Raw genomic sequence first — 14410 nt, 5'->3', positions numbered from 1 at the left:
AGATTTGGGCATAGTACAGTGAACCTACAAAGAGTACCATAAAGAAAAGCAATGCCTCCTGTTTTCTTTACTCCTCAGCAACTTTGTCTTGCTTCTCAGTGTAATAGTGCATCTTTATCTTCTTCCTGTTATTATTTTCACCCATGTGTGTGTGGTCTGCCTTCCTGGTCCTCGTTCACCACTCATGCCTGTTCAGGACCATCCCCATGTCCACTTCTTAATGTAATTGTACGTAAACCCACATTTCGCGAGACCCTGAACAAGTCGAATGTCCGTATTCGGCGAGTGGCATATGCAAACCCCCCCATTGCACATGTCAGATCTATATTTCATAACTGATTTCGTAACAACCGTGAAGAGGTCACGATCGCTTGAAATGTAATCCAGAAGGAACCTGCTTTCGCAGCTTGCGTTCGCCGGGTTGCATAGTGCAGCTTTACCCTGCGCGTGTGGAGTCCATGATTGTTCACATGGCCCCGCTTTCCCGGGGGGGTGGGGGGGGCTGTCGACGATGACTTTTCCAGACGCAGGCTTTTAAAAAATGCTCCCCTTGTTATTGCAGCAAACAAGCAAGAAGGGGCCGCATCAGAGAAAAGGCGGAATTTTTCCAACCATAACAGGCCGACGCTTTCGTATTTCATATCCCCTACAGCAAACTAATATTCCGCTGCGCAACGCCAAGTGGGATCTGTCGGTTTTGCAGATGTGGGTTGGGCAGTGTTACGCAGATGGTCGATGTCAACGGTTTTTCCGAACCGGGCAGTGAAAGTTTACATTTCAATAGTCACACTGGTTCGTGTGTGTCGGATGGTTGGAACCGTGTTCAAAACTGGATGCGTGACAATGAATGTTCAACTTGTTAAAGGGCCCGCTCAGTATTCGCTCACCATCGACGACAGACAAGGACCTCAGAGGCAGGGAAACCACAGCCAATGTTTATTTAGTCTTTTTACTCAGCTTCTCAAGAGAAGGTGCATTCACACCTCAAGCGTCACTTAGCTCTTGGGTACGTTTTCAGGTTGTTCCTCCGTGTTGTTCGACATGATGTCCGATGAAACGTCCGCGCACCTCCGATGAGCACTGTTGGCTACGTTCGATGCGAGAGAAGAAGTTCAACAGGCATACAAACGTCGACAAAAGCATCAGACTTGATGGTGAAAAAAATTAAAAACACGAGGTACAACCCCGAAATCGCATCAGAGAGCAAACTCTACATCACAACCTCCGATTAGAAGTTCAACATAGATACATACAACATAGCTACATACAACATAGATAGTACAACATAGATACATACAACCGCAAAAAACCTCTGCGTTTGCACAAGCATCGTTGGCTTTTGGATAATTCCGGTCATACATGGACTCGTTTTTTAAGACAACGCAAGTTACTGTGACAACGAGAGGTTTGCTCAAGGGCTAACAGAGCTGATGCAATGGCAAACGTTGCATGTATAGTATGTAACAATTGGAATAATAAAGAGTCTAATGCCCGGTATTAATCCAGTTGGATGAAGGCTCCTCCCCACACACACACATCATGTCGGTCATGGAGGTTGTGTTTTTTTTCCACACACTGATCGGTTCGGGTTTGATGAAGTCAGAGCCCCAGGGCCAATGCAGAGTTCACTCTCACTGATGTTTATCCTGTCTGGGAATTTGATCTCACGTCGCCGGTTTCATATCGTGGTGAGCTGATGACTGCACTGTGAACTGATGCACCCCGGAGCAATCAATGACACTAACATCAGAGGTCGCAACCGGGTACCCGATACCCTTACCCTACCCGATACCCGGCTACCCATACCCTGCCGGGTACGGGTACGGGTAGGCCGTGAGTCACTGGTGAGTCACTGTTTGTCACTCATTTCCCAACGTCTTGTCTCTTCTCACAATTCAAGTTCCTAGAATCAACCCACCCACGCCTGCAACATGGCTTCATCCCAGAGGTCGCAATCGGGTACCCGTACCCAACCCGATACCCGGCCGGGTACGGGTAGGGTACGGGTACGGCCGGGTACGGGTACCCGTTTGCGACCCTGGTGCGGCCGGGTACGGGTACGGGTAAGGAATCAAAACCCGTTTGCGACCTCTGACTAACATACATCATTGGCCTAGATGTTTGTTACGACTAGATAAACATATTCAAAATATATTTTGTACTGTCTGGGGTTGTAACAATTGATTACTGTTCATTGCTCAGATGATGATGCATTAATTGAATTGCAAATGTCAGAATCGATATTTATTTTTTCACTCCTAACAGCCATTTTCTATCCATCGTTGGATAAAGTCCTCACATCATTGACATCTTTCGCAGTGCTGCAATGCCACACATCCACCTCGCTCCTGCACATGAGCCCATCTCATTGTTGCAGCTGTACAGTGGTCAACCTCTCGGGCATATTGTCTCCCTTGGCTGCCATCCCATTACCAGTATCGTCTGTCTGCTGTCATCCCTTCTAGCGGTGTCCTTTCCAAGCCCACTTACTTTTATGAAGAACCAGACCTGTGATGTCTCGTATTTTCTTTCGTTGTGCGATCCTTGTGTCCCTGCTCCCAGCATGCTTCTCTCCATGCTTATTGACACACTTTTTTTTATCTATCTTCCCCAACTCCCACACCAGCGTGGCGATGTACGGTCATAAACAGCATCGCATTTTGTCAACATGCTGCACGTAATTAGCTCACATGACCCTCCAGCCATTAGACGCTGCTACGTTCACCACAGTATTTAAAAGAGATACTTCTTCAGTCAAGATTGTGGTCCTAAAGTTGTGGAAATGCATTGCCGCACCTCCGATTACGTCCAACACACATACATACGCAATGGCAGTGGGGGCAAATAGATGTGTGTCTTATTGTAATGAGGTTCTTAGGGTTACTTTGTAGGCGGCGTGGTTAAGCAAACATTGTGTTAGGTAAGGCTCGTCATTAAGAATCCCTTGACATGACCCAAACCCCGGAATGACAAATACATTTCAGTCCTTGTGGGTATTACATATTTATGCATTGAGTCAGACTGTATCTACAATCAACTGTACACATCACTTCACATATCCCAATGTGCAGCATTTACTTGATTTCCAGATGGTAGTTTATGGGATTAATTTTATCTAGTGATGATTATCCAATTTTTTTCCTGCTGTTATCACATAATTTGCAAATTGTTTTTCGGACACATCAACGATAATACAATAAAACGAGTCACATGATTTCAGAGTTAATGGAGAGATTTGTTATTTCCGTACGCATGTGCATTATATCATATACACAACAGCTACATTACAAATAACCCACAGATCACAGTGACTGAGTGACTGATGTAAATTCTCATGAGTTATAGAAGGGATAAAAAGGTGAAATTTGGCATAATTATAGTCGAGTCTGCTTATGAATAGAAGAAAAAAATGAATATTGCCCAGTTTGGTTTCACCCTCAGTGCAGGTCAGCTTCAACTTATAAATTGCTGTAAATCTCTTGCTAAATACTCACATGACTAGAATGCTCATACATACATACTTAGATACGTACATAACTGCATTAATCCAGAACAGGGAAAAAAATTCAAATTTGAGCGATCACTCTGACTGTTCAGGAAACGAGGCGAACATAGGCAGGGCACGCTGTTGGACGGAGATGGAATGGCAGGCAAAGGAGGGAAGCATGCTCAAGAGGATGACTACTGTGGGGATGATATGACGGAGTGAAATTGACTGTGGCTTTGCAAGGCCATTATGGACATTTTCATGCAGGATTGGATAGAAAAATGGCTCTTAGGCCCAAAACGATTCGCCCCCTCCCAATTCTTGAGTTACGAGAAAACCATTAGCGCCATTGTGATGCACAGTGGGACTTCAATTGGCTGCATGGGTCACGTGAATGCAATAATTACAATAAATACAACACATTTAATGCACGTACCATGTTACACCCCTGCTAACTATATACAAAGACAAATATCCCCATATAACCATTTCAGGTTGTTAGGGCCAAGTGCTGATAGTGAGCCCTATAAAGGTCTACATGGCCCGAGACGGAGTGGTGCGGCCTGTGTCGCCCCAATGTCGATTGGCTACACACCACACCAAGTACTAATTTAAGTCGACCTAGGCGAGTCCCAGAAACGGTTGATGCATCTGTCACTGATGTTGGCTGCGAGCGTGAATTAAGCTAAGGTCACCGGGTTCGCAGCACCATACGTTAACCACTATACTATCGCCAAGCTAGCTTTGCTATTTTCAGCACATCACCCCCTACCCCCCTCCAACTGTACCCGCACGAACACCCCCTCGAGCTATAAGAACACAATCTCCTGTATAAGAACAATTTCTACCCCGTGGTTATAAGCACACCTGGCTTATAAGAGTGATTGAGCGCAATGGGGAACAAAATGTTGCAGCGAAGGTTTACAACCCGTGCAACAAGGGCGCATGCATCACCGCGCACAGCGACCGTTTTCACTGCAGTGGCACATGGAAAGTGACGACACCTGCGTTCAAGGTGAACAGCGCTCGGTGGACTCCATCAAATACACACGGACTGAGCTCAGCTCTGCTGCTGTCTGCACAGCAGAGCAATGCTACCACATACAGGAAAACGTTTACTATTGCAACGTGGCTTCACAACTCACTGCATCGAGAAGCACACTGGCACCTTCCTAATTGTTTGTGTTACCGTTTTTAAATAGGTACCTAATGCACAGACGGAGAATAATAGACCCTACTTTGTGCGGCTGCAGCTACGATCACCAAACTATGGACCACAAAACTACTTCCACATTGTCCCGAATATAAATTAGAAAGCGGTGCAACGACAATTTAGCAACCCTCAGACGAAGCAATTGGATGGCTAAATCACTTAGAACTGAATTTCCATTAGTTGCTCTTCATTGGCCATACGAAATCATTATTCAAAACAAATTGTAAAAATGTAATCAGAAAGGCACTACTGTAATGCAGTTTACTGAAGTATACACTTTATTGTGGGGTGGAGTGGTGACGCAGTGATTAATTTAGTGGGCTGGGAACACAGTGACTTGAGTTTAAATTTCAGTCACAGTGGCGAATGATAAGTGAACTCGTTTTTGGACATGCCCAAGGCTGCCTTAACTTTCAGTGGGGACCTGGTGCAGTGTGTAAACATCAGCGTTGGAGACAAAGGCCGCAAGGCATGGTGCTGGCCACACAGCCCACTCGTGAGTCATACACCCGTCTTAGTAGTTGCTCATTAGCAGCACTTGCCCCAACAGCCTGTTATCATATTCTCTGGATTATAGGGAGCTCTAGAAACTAATATGCAAATTCAAACTGTGGGGTCATTTTGAATCTAAGTTTGCTGTAGGGGATAGTGTGTTTTATAATGGGGCGAATCTGGTAATATGCAGAGCCGTATTCCAGAAGATGATTATGAATGTGCCGCTTTAAAATTGGGGGACATTTGTTCTCCAGACTGCAAGACGCACACCCAAATTTTCCTTTAAAATACGAGGGGTGGAGGGAAAAAAAAAAACTACGTCTCATAATCGGGAGAATTATGAGACGCACTAAAGGCTGCACCGTCGTCTTCGTGCTCAACCCCGCCATTCTGTTCCACCAGACGCCGTGGACTCGACGCAGGTGATATTCAGTGTCTTCCGGGGCGACCGCCCTTCCACGGCCGAGAGCGCGCTGCCCCTGTCCACGCCGCACCGCGCCCCGCTGCTCGCGCTCGTGCAGAGGTGCTGGGCGCAGGACCCCGAGCAGAGGCCCTCCTTCCACGGTGCGGGCGCCCACGACAGTGCCCGCGCGGCGGCCTGTCCCGTCGCGGTCTGGCACCTACTTACCGCCTGCACTTTTTCCACCTGCTAGCCGCACGCTCACTTATAACAGCAACTTAATGATTTAAAGCTTTCGTGACTGCAGGGATTAATCTTCTTGGTTCTTTCGGTAAAGTCACGTAGAATGGAAATAATAAAATAATAAAAATAAAACATAATAAAATAATTTTCACGACGTTTCGGCCACAACGCAAGCAGCCGCTGTCTTTCCGACAGACCTGTTCTTCACCTGAGGACGGCTGCTTGCGTTGTGGCCGAAACGTCGTGAGAATTATTTTATTATGTTTTATTTTTATTATTTTATTATTTCCATTCTACGTGACTTTACCGAAAGAACCAAGGAGAAGAGCGACTTAATGGTTCGTAACATATCCCATAGCGTACCGAATGTCTTAGAGCGCAAATATATTTAACGATCAATGGAAGGGAACCGGGTGTTCACTGGGCATGTAGGTATGTATGTTGAACTTATATCGCCAACCGTGCTAGTTCGAGGCATGGGGGAAGTACAACTAAACACAAAAAGCAGTTCTCAAGAAATGAGTTTTAAATCAAGATTTAAAAGTGCTATAGCTCCCGTGGCTTCCTAATATCGTAACGACACTCTGATTAATCCCATTACAATACACTATTTCTATCTCACAATCCACGTGTTAAATAACGTGTGCCAGAATCGATTACTGTGTTTTTTCATGCATCGATTGGCTTTATATACAAAAAAAACGCAAATGCACTTAACTATACTGTACATTTTCTTGTAAATGTCGCAGTGGCATGCACTGTACTAAGATTCCGGCCAAATGAGTTTGCTTCCTGGCCAGGGCTAAACCCTGACCTCCTACCCCAACTTCACCTTCACCAACCAACACTGACCAGCGTGAGGAAGTGTGGTCAAATAACTCGCATGACCGACATGGCTTGAGGAGGTCTTCATCCAGAGGTGGATGACAAAAAGCTGTACATTTACAAGTTATATCTGCCAATAGAGGCGCTACATTTGCATGCAACATTAAGAAAGTAATCCATTCTTGAAGTGATTCACGATGCCGAATCATGACAAATTTATTGAATTGGAAGGGTCTGATTTTCTCAGGAATTGTATTCACACATTAATAATTATCAGCCCTCACTTGTACCATTTTGCACCACACAGATAACATTGCAGCACAAGAATATTATTTGTCGTCCATCCGTATGCTCATGGTTTAATTGTGTGATTGATTTTTTTGTTGCCTAGAATGCAGCACAGAGATAGAGAAGATCCTAAGAGGCTATCAACCACGTGACTTCGCCATGGCCATTGTGCAGCTCGTGGAACAAAAGGTTGGTTTATTTTTTCCCCAAAATAGAAAAGTAATTCAGATGTTACAGGTTACCAAAGATTCTGTGCGCAAATTCAGTGATGTAATGTGCATTTGACTGGTGCGGCGTATTAGGGCAGCAATGTTTGGAATACATAATGAAGTTCTTGACATTTATATGTATGATGGTCACATGACCAGGAATGCTTATTTAAGGGCTCCTGCTAGAGGTAGCCCCAAACAATAAATACCTAATTAAAAATATATATTATAATGCATTGGCAGTGGTGTACAAACACAATGAACATAAAAAAAACTCAACACGTTCGTTGATAACACTGCCTAAAAAGGAACAGTATATAATCAGTGAACCTTCAGGTAATGGCCCCTCTTCATAGCACGTGACCTTATGGAGAATATGGCCACTATGCTGCACGAGTATACGTGCCTTATTTTGTTATTTTGTTAAAGCCTCGGTGGACTTACAAGAGCTAATGCGTGCTTGTGTCGCTACACTGGAGACGCAACAGTTGGTTTTATGTTCTTATTCGCGTTGCCGTTGTCAGGAGAACGCAGAGCGGAGTTTTCTGTTATCCCCTCGTGATGGAAAAAGTCTGGTTTCAGCGGTTGATAACCTGGACCTGTCATCCAACCCGTTCACGGTACAGTGCTACATCACCACCTGCCTGCCCTGCGACCGCCGTAGTTTGTATTTGTGGCCCCTGTTGGGAAGTGTAAGAAGAGGGGAATGTAAAGCTTAAGGCGCAACCCTGCAATTACTTGCTCATGGTACTGGTGCTGGAAGGGCGTCCCAGAATACCCAAATCCATGCAAGCAAGGCGATAACACTTTTAGCTGCATTCAAAAAATAATAATCCATTGCTGTACTGCCAATCTTCTCCTCACTTGGCTCTCCAACCTCTCAGACAGTCTCTCATCTAATTTCTAATGAAGCACCTCATTTATAAAAAAAATGTTCTTTTTTCTTTCCTGTTATTCAGATGACACAAGCTACACAGCCCAACAATACCCATGGAAGCCAGCCCCAATCCTCATATGTGCAGCAGGACCGTGCACTGCCGTGTGGTACATCCTACCATTCCTACTCCTGCTGGTTTCAACATTACATGGACATTTTACATTCGGTGTAACAAACAAAAATATATATAAAATTTGCAGTAAGTAATTTGTGTTTTTCCCTTTATATATTTGATGTCTATCTCCAGATGAAGTCAAATTCAACCTTCTCAGCTCGTCTCATTGCTGTCCCAGCATCCCTCCTTCTCTGGACGGGCACGAGAACATTGGGTGCAGATCAGTGGCAGGGGTGATGTCAGTACCAAGGGTCGGTATCGGAGCCGTGCCTCAGTCCACTCCAGGGTGCAGCCCAGTGACCGAGTTGAGGTCTCCAACTCCCAGGACGTGTGCCCTGCAAGACCCAAAGTCTGCCCCTGGGATACTGGAAGACTGCAAGGAGGCGGCCAGTGGACATGGATGCAGTACGGATCTACGTATACAAAGTTGCCCGATGCCACGTCCACTCACGGCCAACATAAGTTTGTCACGCACGCACGCATACCAGCCTGCCTTCGCAAATGACAATATGATCGTTCATTATAATGTCAAAAGATAATAAAGCGTAAAGATGCCACCCTTCAATTGCTTGCTGGCCAAAGGGCCTCTGCTAGAAGGAGCACTTGGGAGCACTTCTGGATATTTGGACTACTCTTCCATGCGACTAGATACTTATTCAGATTAAGTTCGTGAAAAATGTCTCACAGAGAAGTATTGTTCAAGTAAATGTGTACCGAATACATATTTTATTCATATGTGGTCGATTTCACAGAAACAAAATTACAAGACCAATGCACTCTGGTTGGCATTTAGACGTGAAAATAAAATTAGAATATACGTATTACGTAAAGCTTCTGTATAAGAACATTTATACTCTTAAACCACCCAAAATCCAAATAATGTGCAAGTACATTTTTTTTATCCTGTTTTGAGCTCCATGCTGTAATTCCGTTATGATGGATTTTGCCTATGCGTACAGAGTATCTTCATAAAGAGCATTATGACACATTGGAAAATTTTTTAAAAATTTGGACATTGTTAATACATTCTAGGAACACGAATGAAGAACCATTTTAATTCCGGCACAGAAGTGTGAACAATGGAGCAAGTTTCTTGAATCCCAACCAGTATAAATGGGTTACATCACAATTAGACGATCAGCAAGTGGTAGGGCAAAGTTTGTGTACTCCCACCACTGCTACCTCTTTCGGGGGTCCCTCGAGCCCTGTAGTGGAAGCCCTTCCATCAGCATGGAATGAGCAACGAATTGCAGGGCTGCACATTTTCTCCCCGAAAATGGTACGTACACATTGCGAGCTGCTTGTGAACAGGGGCCGTTTACCGTCTCTTCCGACAGGCATGGCCGACATGAACAAGGCAAAGGAGGAGGCGGCGGAGGATAAGATCAGCAACAACGCGAGCACCGCGGGACCTGGGAGCAACGCGTGGCAGGGCACGAGCACGGGCGCAGGCGCGGGTGTGATGCCGTACCAGACGGCTCGCATGGCACGGGGCCTAAGTGGCGAGACGGAGTCCCTGCCCGTGCCCATCAGTGAGGAGGCACAGCAGCAGCAGCAGATCGATGGATGCTACTCGATGTCGGTTCAAGACATGGGTGAGTGCCAGCCTGAGCGCGCGCTCCAAGCGAACCGTGCTCCTGGATTCTAGATTTGAAGCTTTCGTGACTGCAAGGATTCAAATTCTTAGGTTTTTTCGGTAAAGTCACGTAGGTAAAAAATTAAAATTAATAAAAGTAAAATAAAAATCAAATAAAAATCAAGACGTTTCGGAGGCAACACAAGCTTCCGTCTTCAGGTGGAACCGTCACAGCACGATAGCTGTGACGGTTAATTTTAATTTTTTACCTACGTGACTTTACCGAAAAAACCTAAGAATACGTGCTCCTGGAAACAAAACCCCAGAAATAAAAGAATCGCTTTTTGTTTCGATTGGTTGCTCTATGCCTGAGATGATGATGTTAAAAAGCTGATGGCGATTGTGGCCAAAGTTGTGACTGGGTTTTCGCTCTTTGCTCGCAAGTAGCAAACATCTTTATCAAATGTTACACATGTATATCCATCCTGTTTTCCAAATGCCCTTTAACTTAAACACACTCATTTTCATCAAGTGAATTGGAAACCCCCTGCATGTGTTACATATTTTTACATATCTCGCCTCTTTGCAGTGCCTTTACCGGAGGTGTGCGCGTGGGTCATGCAAAGACGGGACTTGATCATCCAGCAGATGACAGAGGCTTGCCTCAACCAGATTATGGACTCCCTCGTGGCGCGCAACCTCATCATGCGGGAAGACTACGAGTCCGTGTTGACACAGCCAACTCGCACGGCCAAGGTTCGCCGCCTCCTGGACACCTACAGCCCCTCCTTACCCACACAAGAGCCCGTCGCCAACATCATCGTACACAAGCTTTTCTTGAACAAGCAGATGGGACTCAAGCCCTTCCCCACTTTGCCCAGCTAGGACCGTGCTCCTGCTTCAACAGACATTTTCCTCTTCACCTCGAATTAGCACGGTTGGCTACGTACGGTGCGAAAGAAGTTGAACATACACACAGCGACATGGCCAAGCGGTGACGCATTTGCCGCTTATTGCAGGGAGTTTGCAATTCGAACCCAACGGTTGCCCTGGTTATTTCACTACTGCGGTGAAGTATTGTAAAAACAATTCCCATGAATGACACAACATAGGCAGGCCTGCATCCTGAGTGGATTGACAAAGGGTTCTAAATTATTCTTATTTTAATCATGTTCACACGGTTATGATCGTTATCGTAATGGCTGTTGTAATAATTCATAATATAGGTTTTTGGGTCAGATCGCCTTAATTCAAAATATAGGTTATTGGGTCAGATCGCGTTAAATAAATAACGCGATCTCACCCAAAAACCTATATTATGAATAATATTGGTCGCGAAAGCCTACGTGTTAAATTGGTGTAATAATGTACGGTATTGATGTTTAACGTTATTGTTTTGATTGTTTTGATGACCATTAGATAACACTTTAAAATTATCTCAGCTTTACAAACGTTCCTTATTTTTCAATAAGCTATGCAAAGAGTATATTTTATCCCGTAGGCTTTCGCGACCAATATTATTCATAATAAAGGTTTTTGGGTTTAGATCGCGTTATTTTAAAATGTGTTCGCAACCCTCCACCACCCGACACGGCCAATCAGTAAAAAATGTGTCACGTTGAGAAAAGACAAATAGTTCACTACTTTAGCCCACCAGTGTGTTGGAAGAGTGAATCCACAACATTTACAATTTTTGAGTAGTACGACGTTCCGCTGGTTATTACATCCAGCATCATCGGGCAATTTGCCAGAATAGTGAAGCCCTCCATCTGCTCCGGGTCTTAAATAGAGCATCAGGATGACGTCATCATTTAACCCAATCAGATGCAGAGATCATATTAGTATAACAGATTAGTAATCAGTTAATTGTTTTGATTAGTAATCAGTTATAGATTAGTAATTAGTTGTAATGTGTATTATTTAATAACTGAACCCAAACACTATACCCAATGCAGAAATCAGAGGTGGGCTAAAGTAGTGAATTATTTGTCTTTTGTCAACGTAACACATTTTTTACTGATTGGCCGTGTCGGGTGGTGGAGGGTTGCGACACATTTATAAATAACGCGATCGAACCAAAAAACTTTATTATGAAGTATCTTTTATATTTTCAGAATTTGCTTTTCCATCTGGTATTCGGTGACATCTTCTATCCCCTCATCAATGGTCAAGAGGTAGGCTGTGAGATTTCTGGAGTTTGACTGATCACCTTAACCATAACAAAGCAATGGTTTCAGCATGAAGCATTGGAAAGAATTCGAATTGTGTGTGTTTACAATGGGAACTGGATTAAGACAAACATCCTCAGATATCATTCGGAAAATACAATTGTGCCAGGTAGGACATGCGTGCAGGATGGGTGAGGTTCCGATTATCAAGGCATACATTGGAGTTGTTTTCCACGAATCTGGTAACTAAGGGAAAGACCTAAGATACTGTTAAGGCACATCTTGGGAGATTACAATATGGATTGTCCAGCAGATGCACGATCTGGCGTAGGTTAGAAAACCTTGGCAGTGACATGCGGTGGCCATCGTTGGCTTTGGCTATGGTGACATCGTGATCTTTGATCTTGGTTGAATATCTCCAGATATTACCTTGTGTTATGCTATTTTAATTGTTTCCTGCAGCATCCCCTTGAAATATTGTATACCACTCCACTTTGCCTAGGATATATTTAATTGCAAAGCAGTGAAGATGCTATGTACATTTTTTTTGAAAGGTAAAATTCTTACATAAAATATTCTTAAATAGTATATTATTTCTTCTCCACAATTGTATTTAATTCCAAGTTACATTTTAAGAGAAGTGTTTTTTTACATGTTTGAGGATTTGCCAGACTGGTAATGCAATACTTTTTCAGAGTAAATTTCTGTCTTTATCCGTTTTGTAAACACTAAAAGGATTGACCATTCCGTGGTTTTCATTTGGGTGTTGTTATATAAGCATGGTTGGAGTTCATATTTTTTGCTAATCTGTTGTATTTAATAAAAAAAACATTTTCTAAATCTAAATTAAACAGGAAATAGCGATTTTTAGCATTGCAGTGTTTATAAATAGCACTTCCCAGTTCTTGTAATGTGTAACAAAAGTTTTTTTTTAAATGCTTCGCTATCTCGCCGAGAGCAATTTGCAAGTTACGAGTGCTACAAGTTTACCAGTAATGTCTGCAGAATATTAATAACCATAATTCTCGCATTTATGTGCTAATCTCCTCAGCTCATATAAACGTGTCATGTTATCGTCCATGAACATGGAGTATTTGCAGCAGTTGAAGCTCACCATTTCCACGTTCACGTTGCAAAGACGTCGCAAGCATCGCGAGAGATGGTGACGAATTGTGGATGCCTTCATCCAGCAACAGATTGACCATGTCTTAGGATAATAATATGTCAGTCTGTGAAATAACACATTGTGACAGGCAGCCAGTAAAAATAATTTCTGGGATATTGCTGCTGAGTTTAGACCTGCAGTCAGCGCTCGGCATGTAATGCTGGATCTGTTAGATTAAAATACTTTATCCTCACAATACGAGGCGTCGATTCGTGCGTGTGAGAATCAATTTACAACTTATGGACGGTTGCAATCTTTTTTACAGTGAACAAAACTGCAAAATAGAGATTACATTTTGTTCATTTTAGCAAGAAAATCCAAACGGGATGTTAAAATGAGGCAAAACGACTCTCTGATTGCAACCCCAAACTTTGAATCACTGGAGGTGGGGGGGGGGGTGATTCTATTAAACAGCCATAGCAAAACAATAAGTTAAGATAAAAGATTTGCAGCAGGTGTATGTTGTGTTATTCTTGCGTTACCCCCTGCAGGAGTGTGGGTGGGGAATGTAGACAAATGTTGTGGTGCATAACGAGTGGGCCCTCCTTTTTGGTATTTATTTTTGCTCAGCAATTGTCATTGACGTGGCCTTGCTGCGATTGTTACACCAGGAGGCCCCAAATAGTGGCCCACGTGTGGGATATACGGGACTGTGCCTTTTATTAAAATGTTAAACACATATTTGGGCATCTTTGTCCTGAGTTGGTTGTTTATTGAGTGAAGATAAAAGTCCATTGAAATGTTTGCAATTTTGCAAGGAATATGGTGAAAAGTAGGTAATGGTACATCACTTAATCGCTTAATGTTAAGGCTAATAGTGCTTGTTTACAAATATTTTTTCAATGTATGCAAATTATGTTTTTCTACATTTATATGCATTGTTTCAGTCAAATTTTTTTAAAAACACTGGATTTTTATGTGCATAACTTTAGCGAAAATGTTTATCCTAAAATATCCCAAAATATTCACTATCTCAGATTTGCCGGGGACAGTCATAATAACATCTGATGAAAACACATTTCAGAAATTACAGTTAAAACTTAAAGATGGGTGCAAAGTGAGACTCAAGATGAATTTGATCAAAGCAAGTCACATTCAATACGTTCACTGGAAGATAGAAGATATGTTGGAGGGACAAATGGAAAACAAAGAGTATGTATCCGTAGCGAAATCCCTGCGACTGTGTGTGTAGTGACTGACTTAGAAAAGCAAGTTCTTAGAGGCAGTTCTTTCATTAAATCGAGCACCCTTTGCACAATACACACCCTACGCTGGTACACACCCTTCCC

General features: G+C 43.4%; 1 protein-coding gene across 5 annotated transcripts in view; it reads left to right on the top strand.

The window, feature by feature from the left end:
- The window catches only part of RIPK2 (receptor interacting serine/threonine kinase 2), a 30052-nt gene extending 16252 nt beyond the window's left edge, over window positions 1-13800 (top strand). For all 5 annotated transcript variants that reach the window (XM_078601906.1, XM_078601905.1, XM_078601904.1 and 2 more), the window contains 7 exons: window positions 5598-5759; window positions 7055-7140; window positions 7685-7780; window positions 8120-8204; window positions 8345-8674; window positions 9550-9807; window positions 10378-13800. In XM_078601906.1, the coding sequence (XP_078458032.1) occupies window positions 5598-5759; window positions 7055-7140; window positions 7685-7780; window positions 8120-8204; window positions 8345-8674; window positions 9550-9807; window positions 10378-10673 (1313 nt within the window). In that variant the 3' untranslated portion in view covers window positions 10674-13800. The remainder of the gene's footprint in view (window positions 1-5597; window positions 5760-7054; window positions 7141-7684; window positions 7781-8119; window positions 8205-8344; window positions 8675-9549; window positions 9808-10377) is intronic.
- The last annotated feature ends 610 nt before the right edge of the window (window positions 13801-14410 follow it).

The sequence above is a fragment of the Lampetra planeri genome, chromosome 17, assembly GCF_965212315.1.
Source record: "Lampetra planeri chromosome 17, kcLamPlan1.2.h2, whole genome shotgun sequence".
In the NCBI taxonomy this organism is placed as follows: domain Eukaryota; kingdom Metazoa; phylum Chordata; class Hyperoartia; order Petromyzontiformes; family Petromyzontidae; genus Lampetra; species Lampetra planeri.
Note: the sequence above shows the minus strand (reverse complement) of the source record. Positions and strands in the feature narration are given on the sequence as shown.